The sequence below is a fragment of the Neomonachus schauinslandi genome, chromosome 9 (genome assembly GCF_002201575.2).
Source record: "Neomonachus schauinslandi chromosome 9, ASM220157v2, whole genome shotgun sequence".
NCBI lineage: Eukaryota > Metazoa > Chordata > Mammalia > Carnivora > Phocidae > Neomonachus > Neomonachus schauinslandi.
Window position 1 is genome coordinate 71,334,428 of NC_058411.1, and position 7,425 is coordinate 71,341,852.

A 7,425-nucleotide genomic window follows, 5' to 3' on the forward strand; every position below is an offset into this window, starting at 1 on the left:
CCGGCCCCACTTCCCTTACGCAACACGGACGTTTCCAATCGCTTCCTATGAATTAGAGGTGAATTTAATTCAGTACTGCTTGCCTGACTAAAGTCAAGATGACAACATCCTTTTAAAATTTAGAGGAAGCTAAGGTATTTATTTTTTCTCCCTCGGTGAAAACAGTCCCTGGCGTTTGGCTCTTGCTTTTGGAGGCGTGGTTGCCAGTAGTTAAAATGGCTCCTCCTTGGGATAGCTTTAATAGGAAGTGAAGCTGTGACGGCGAGGCGTTGCCCGGCTGCTCTCTGGTAGGCCTTCTCGTAGCGGGTTACTTGTGCCCTTAGTAGCCATGGCGCTGGCCAGCGTGTTGGAGAGGCCGCTCCCGGTGAACGGGCTCGGGTTTTTCGGACTCGGGGGTCGTGCGGATCTGCTGGACCTGGGTCCAGGGAGTCCCAGCGATGGGCTGAGCCTGGCCGCGCCCAACTGGGGTGTCGCGGAGGAGCCGAGAATCGAAATGCTTCATGGAACCACTACCCTGGCCTTCAAGGTGCGGACCTAACCGCCGCGCCGGGCTGAGACCCGCGCGCCCGCGCCCTTCCCTGCCTTCCCGGCCTTCCGGATGGACCGGAGCCCGCGGAGGCCGCGACCACGGAGCCTAGTGGGAGCCTCAGGCCTGTCCGCCCGACCCCGGTGGTTTCGCTGTCTCATTGTCCCGAGAGGCCTCTGTTCTCGGTCTAGCCATAGGACCGTGGGGCTGAGGTTAAGGGGGGGAAGGAATCTGAGGCTGCTTGGGGTTGATTCCTAGGCAACACTCAGGTGGCTCCGGTCCAGGAAAGGGGAGGCCTCAAAGCAATGAATATTGGCAGAGGAAAGGATGTTTAACCATTAACTAAAGGTTTTAGAAACTGGGTCCCCATTAGGCGAGGGTAACTGAAAAGCTAGGTCTTTTGAGGGGAAGGATGGTGGGAGGGAACACTGTAGTAGGAGCCAGACAACTGGGATTCCTAATCCAGCTTTGCAATAACTAGCTTTACGATCTTGGGCAAGTCATTCGATCTCAGTGAACCCGTTTCCTGATCTATAAAATGAAATTGAAGTTAATACTGGTCATACCCATGTCGAGGGATCAGTGTGAAGCTTAGTTGATACCGGTATGTGGAAAGCATTTTGTGAAGTGTAAAGGACAGAGAAAGAGATGTTCTGGTTTTCCACTGATGCAAAAAGAAATGTCAAGGAGATGTTTCTGTGGTCTGATGTGGCCTGCTTTGTGTTTTCCTCTGACCTTAACAGTTTCAACATGGAGTCATCGTTGCAGCGGACTCTCGGGCCACAGCGGGTGCCTATATAGCCTCCCAGACAGTAAAGAAGGTGATCGAGATCAATCCCTACCTGCTGGGCACCATGGCTGGGGGCGCAGCGGACTGCAGCTTCTGGGAGCGGCTGTTGGCTCGGCAATGTCGCATCTATGAGCTTCGAAACAAGGAACGCATCTCGGTAGCAGCTGCTTCCAAGCTGCTTGCCAACATGGTGTATCAGTATAAAGGCATGGGGCTGTCCATGGGCACCATGATCTGTGGCTGGGATAAGAGAGGCCCTGGTGAGTTATGCTGCAACCACTTGGTTTTTGGGCTGGCACTACAGAGAGGAGGGGTTGGATGAACAGGTGAATGAGAGGTCTTTGTGTCAGTGCTGGGGATGTGTTGATTAGGTTCTCTGCCCTTTCTTTTTGTTCAAGGAAGGCCCCACAGTGTAGGAGAGGGCATGGAGCTTAGACCCACTGTGTCATTGACTCCCCCTTGTGACCTTACTTTGGCTGCTCATTTTCCCAGTCAGTTTCATCATCTGTTACTTTGGTTAAATGAACAATACACATAAAGCATGTAGTGTCTGGCACATAATGTTTCTCCTTCTCTTCTCTCTCATAAAATGATAAGACCTACAAAGAGTGCATTTGAAAATAAAATTGGATAACAGACATAAAAACTCCAGTCAGTGCTTTCTAATAAAAATATAATGGTGAGCCACACATGTAATTTAAAATTGTCTAATAGAGGGGCACCTGGCTGGTCGGTCAGTGGAGCATGTAACTCCTCATCTCAGGGTGAGTTTAAGCTCCACGTTGGGCATAGAGGTTACTTAAAAAATAAATAACTTTTTTTAAGATTTTATTTGAGAGAGAGAGCGTGAACGAGCATGAGCGGGGGGAGGAGCAGAAGGAGAGGGAGAAGCAGACTCCCCGCTGAGCAGGGAGCCCGACGCGGGGCTCGATCCCCAGACTCCAGGATCATGACCTGAGCCGAAGGCAGACACTTAACTGACTGAGCCACCCAGGCGCCCCAATAACAATTTTTTAGAATTGTCTAGTGGACATATTTAAAAAGTAAAAAGATGGGGACATTGTAATGATTCATTTAATCCAGAATACCTAAAATAATATCATTTTGGCATGTGCCTTAGCCCCATTTCAGGTGCTCAATGCCACATGTTGCAAGTGGCCCCTGTACTGGACAGTGAAACTCTAATATACAGGAAGTTAGTCATTTCTCTTCCCTTTTTTCCTTCAGGGAGTCTTTGGCCTAGAAGGGGCCTTTAGGGCTCATCCTTTCCTTGCTTGATAGATTCACCCTAGGACCCTAGGTCCCGTTCTGTCATCTCTGAAAATAAATTCCTTAGCCTTTTTCTCTTTCTAGTATATAGAAACCTTGCCAGGAGGTTCAACCTTGTATCTGATGTCAGTTCCTTTTCAACCAGTTGTGTTTTGTTTTGTTTTGTTTTTTAAGTTTTACTCATTGAAGTAATCTCTATACCCAACATGGGGCTCAAACTCACCACCCTGAGATCAAGAGTTGCACACTCCACAGACTGAGCCAGCCCGGCACCTCAGCTTTTCAACCAATTTTGGATGTCTCTTTATCAAGTTGGAATACAGCTAGCCACTTTCTGTATAATATTCCCCCTCCATGCTTGAGTAGTTATTATTCCCTTTTGTTTTTGCTTCACTCATTCACCTGCTTACTGAATGCCTAGTTTTCCTCTGTCGAACAACTAACTGCAGGATATCCAGCGCTTTTCCACTTGCTTTGGAGACTCTCAGTTCACTACTCAGTGGAGGGTGAATGAGAAGATTAAAAAGTGGCTGTGAGAGGAGCGTAGCTTGTTACTTTGGAAATTGAGACGCTTTCTTGGGGAAAGTGTAAAAGAACAGCTCCATACATTTTATGCGGCCCAGGGAAGCATTTTGGAAATGTTGCTTTGTACCCTTAGCTGATGGAAGCGGCGTACGAGAGTTTAGATCCTGTCTAGCAAGGAAAACCCGAGAAGCTAGAGCATAACCTAAATCGTGCCTTCTCCAGAACCTTCCTGACAGCCGGTCCCATTTAGGATGAGTCAGCCCCTTACCTCAAAAAGCAGACGACTGAAAAAGGATCACAGATTACTTAACATGAGGCTAAATGAGATGAATGCCATTTGTAAAAGAACCAATATGATGCTGAGGGAGTTTTGAGGAAGAAGGGATTATTTCTGATGGGAGGAATTGGGACGACTTCATGGATAAGTGCAGTTGTCCAGGATGTGCAAATGAGAGAAAGGAAGCATGGTGACCAAAGGCGGGGGGGGACGAAGTGTGCACTTTGGGGGGAATAACCAAAAGCCCAGTTTGTTTGTTTAAAATATTTTTTTGAGGGAGGGAGAGAGCACGTGCGCGCAAGTGGGGGAGCGGCAGGCAGAGGGAGAAGCAGGCTCCCCGCTGAGCAGGGAACCCCATGTGGGACTTGATCCCAGGACCCTGGGATCATGACCTGAGCTGAAGGCAGACGCTTAACCGACTGAGCCACCCAGGCGCCCCCAAAAGCCCAGTTTAATCAGAACTAAGGTTGTGTGAAGAGGAGTAGTGATCCATAGAGCCGGAGACCTAAACTGGAACCAGGTAGTGAGCTCGCTAGGCATGGTAGTGGCGATGGGACTGGGGAGGGGCTCGTTTGGGGTAGACATTGGAATCCTTGAACCTGAAAACTGGTAAGCATTTGGTTCTCAACTGGCTTGCTTAGAATCACTTAGAGAACTTAAAACACAAGTCCCATACTTGTTCTCCGCCCCAGACCACCTGAAGAAGAATACCTGGGGTAAGTCCTGGGCATCTTTTTAAAAAGCTTTTAGGTGACTCTGATGTACAGTGAGAGTAGAAGATGAACGATCCCATTGGCAGGCAAAATTTGAGAACACGGGAGGCAGTGTGGGCTGGTGGAGCACGAGAGAGATGAGTTTGGTTGGTAATGGAGAGCCACTGAAAGTATTTGAGGATAGGAAGTTTGAATCTGAACTTGGTCACAAAGGCATCCTGTTGGGAAGATCCAGCAGGCAGTTGGAATTGACAAAAATTTTCATCTCTGCTAAAAATTAGCTAACTTATTCATAAAGGGCCAAGTAGTAAATAATGGAGGATTGCAGGCCGTATGGTCTTTGTCTCAACTACCTAACTCTCCTGCTTTAGCACAAAAGCAGTCATAGACAATATGTACACAAATAGGTATGGCTGTGTTCCAGTAAAACTGTGTTTACAAAAATGGGCAGTTGGCTTGGCCAACCCCTGATCTATTACCAGCACTGTCCAATGGAAATAAAATGTGAGCTGTATGTGTAATTTTAAATTTTATATAGTAGCCACATTTTAAAAATTAAAGGAAGAGAGATTAATGATATATTTTATTTTGGAATGCCTGGGTGATGCAGTCGATTAGGCATCCGACTCTTGGTTTCAATTCAGGTGTGATCTCAGGGTTGCACTCAGCATGGAGTCTGCTTAGGATCCTCTCTCCCTCTGTCCCTCCACCCTGTGTGTGTACACACTCGTGCACACGCACTCTCTCCATCTAAATCTTAAAAAATAAATAAAATAAATCTTAAAATAATAGGGGCACCTGGGTGGCTCAGATGGTTAAGCATCTGCCTTCAGCTCAGGTCGTGATCCCAGGATCCTGGGATCAAGCCCCGCATCCGGCTCCTGGCTCAGCGGGGAGCCTGCTTCTCCCTCTGCCTCTGCCTCTCCCCCTGCTCATTCTCTCTCTCTCTCTATCTCTGTGTCTCAAATGAATAAATAAAATCTTTTAAAACAAAAAAATAAATCTTAAAATAATAATAATATATTTTGTAGATCCAAAATGTTATCATTTCAGCATGTGGTGCCAGCTTCATTTCAAATGCTCGGTGGTCACACATGGCTAGTGGTTCCCATATTGGACAGTGCAGGTCTTTGCGATATGATTTGGAACTGTAGGCTCTCTCCTACTGTGTGATGTATGTCTTGTCCCCCAGATAGCCTAAACTTTGAGGGCTAGGATTGTTTTCTTTTTTTTAAGATTTTATTTATTTGGGAAAGAGCACGAGGTGGGGGTGTAGAGGGAGAGGGAGAAGCAGACTCCCCGCTGAGCAGGGAGCCCAACACGGAGCGAGGCCCCAAGACCCTGGGATCATGACCTGGCTCAGGCAGACGCTTAACTGACTCAGCCACCCTCGTGCCCCAGGGCTAGGATTGTTTTAAACATTATCTTCCACAGTGCCTGAAGTTCTATGCTTGAAACCTCTAAGTCACAGGATCAAGCTCGAATCAGGCTCCTTGCTCAGCAGGGAGCCTGCTTCTCCCTCTGCCCCTCCCCCTGCTTGTGCTTGTGCGCGTGCTCTCTCTCTCTCTCTCTGTCAAATAAATAAAAATAAAAGCTAAAAAAAAAAAGAAACCTAAGTCATTTGGATTATACTTGTTTTTTGGTTATACAGCGAGGACAAGAAAGCAGTTATGATGTAAGGTGAGATGAGGTGGTATGTTGTAGAATCCAGGAGTCTTAATATTTAATTTGATTCCTTCAGCTATTTTTTTTAATAGATCTTATTTATTTGACAGAGAGAGAGCACAAGCAGGGGGAGTGGCAGGCAGAGGGAGAGGGAGAAGCATGTTCTCCACTGAGCAGGGAACCTAATGTGGAGCTCAGTCCCAGGACCCCAGGATCATGACCTGAGTGGAAGGCAGACACTTAACTGACTGAGCCACCCAGGTGCCCCCAGCTATTTTTTTTTTTTTTTTTAAGTAATGTAATAGAAGTACTATTTTCTTGTATATCTGTTGGTCTCCCCTGGGTTTCAAGAGGGATGGAGAACTTTTCTTGGAGAATGAATTAGATGTCAGAAGTGATGGTCATTTTTTCCCTGCTAACCTCACCTCTCTTTCCAGGCCTCTACTATGTGGACAGTGAAGGAAACCGGATCTCGGGGGCCACCTTCTCTGTAGGTTCTGGCTCTGTGTATGCTTATGGAGTCATGGATCGGGGTTACTCCTATGACCTAGAGGTGGAACAGGCCTATGATCTGGCCCGTCGAGCCATCTACCAAGCCACCTATAGAGATGCCTACTCAGGAGGTGCAGTCAACCTCTACCATGTCCGGGAGGATGGCTGGATCCGAGTCTCCAGTGACAATGTAGCTGATCTACATGACAAATACAGTGGTTCTACCCCTTGAAGGAGGGTGGATGTGGCTGCTTGCATTTCATGGGGGGACTGTTGCTGGTAATGTGGATATAGCTCCCTATCCTGTAGTGGAAGGGTCCTCAATTGTATTGATAATTTTTTTAAGCTCTGGTGCCGTTGACTTCTATGTGTTACTGGTTGTTAATGACCTGCTGCAGAGGTGATTTTACTTTCTTGGATGTTAACATTACACTACTCGACCTCAGCCTGTGTTGTGTCTTTTGTCCACACTGTCCCTCCTCCAAGCACTTTACAGCCAAATAAGCCAGGACAGTGGGAGGGCGCTGACTGTAATTACAGGAAACAGTGGTGTGAAGACATTGTCTAGTGAATACATTAGCATCCCCACTCATGAAGCTAATAACAAAGGAGAAGGAGAGAGAGGCAGGGAGGAGGGAGAGACTTCCCGATTCTGTTTGCAAAGAGATGAAAAGTTGATGAGGTGGAAAGATGCACAGGGCTGTATGAGGAAGAGCTGCAGAGGGAAGAGCTCTCACCCTGCTGTGGGGGAGGGGAGGCCAATGCTATGCGCAGAGCAGAAAGGTGAAGAGGGTGAATCTTGAATCTTAAACCAATTGGGAAGGGAAGGTTTGGACCCTGGGAAAAGAGGACAAAGAGGTGAGTGTGAAAGCGGTAGTGACCACAAGCTTGGTGATCCCCGTCCTTTTGGCTCTCCGGTGTGTGCGTGTGTGGGGGACAGAGCGGTTGATGGTGGGCTTACAGCCTCCTGGACAGGAAGCAGCACAAAATTGTCACTGGCACGTGTGGGTGGGGAAGAGGCCCTGCTGAGAGCAGAGCGATGGTTGATTTATCACACGCAGCATTAAGGGGGTTCCCAAGCTATGGTGGCAGCAGATGGCAAGGCCTTCTGTTAAAGAGAAGACATACGCATAGGGGAGATAGAAGAGGTTGATGGGAGAAACCTTTA

The 7,425-nt window shown here is 47.6% G+C and overlaps 1 protein-coding gene across 1 annotated transcript; it reads left to right on the forward strand.

The window, feature by feature from the left end:
* Positions 1 to 251: 251 nt before the first annotated feature.
* Positions 252 to 6,702, forward strand: PSMB5 (proteasome 20S subunit beta 5). The gene is made up of 3 exons (XM_021695759.1): positions 252 to 526; positions 1,270 to 1,576; positions 6,203 to 6,702. Exons 1-3 carry the CDS (start codon positions 329 to 331, stop codon positions 6,487 to 6,489), a joined length of 792 nt encoding a protein of 263 aa, XP_021551434.1. The 5' UTR covers positions 252 to 328; the 3' UTR covers positions 6,490 to 6,702.
* Positions 6,703 to 7,425: the final 723 nt, after the last annotated feature.

What these genes read in the sequence shown, in the direction of transcription:
- PSMB5 (XM_021695759.1), top strand. Translation starts at nt 329, where the DNA reads ATGGCGCTGGCCAGCGTGTTGGAGAGGCCGCTCCCGGTGAACGGGCTC. An exon ending in CCACTACCCTGGCCTTCAAG is followed by an intron (nt 527 to 1,269) that starts GTGCGGACCTAA and finishes TGACCTTAACAG; the next exon opens with TTTCAACATGGAGTCATCGT. An exon ending in CTGGGATAAGAGAGGCCCTG is followed by an intron (nt 1,577 to 6,202) that starts GTGAGTTATGCT and finishes CTCTCTTTCCAG; the next exon opens with GCCTCTACTATGTGGACAGT.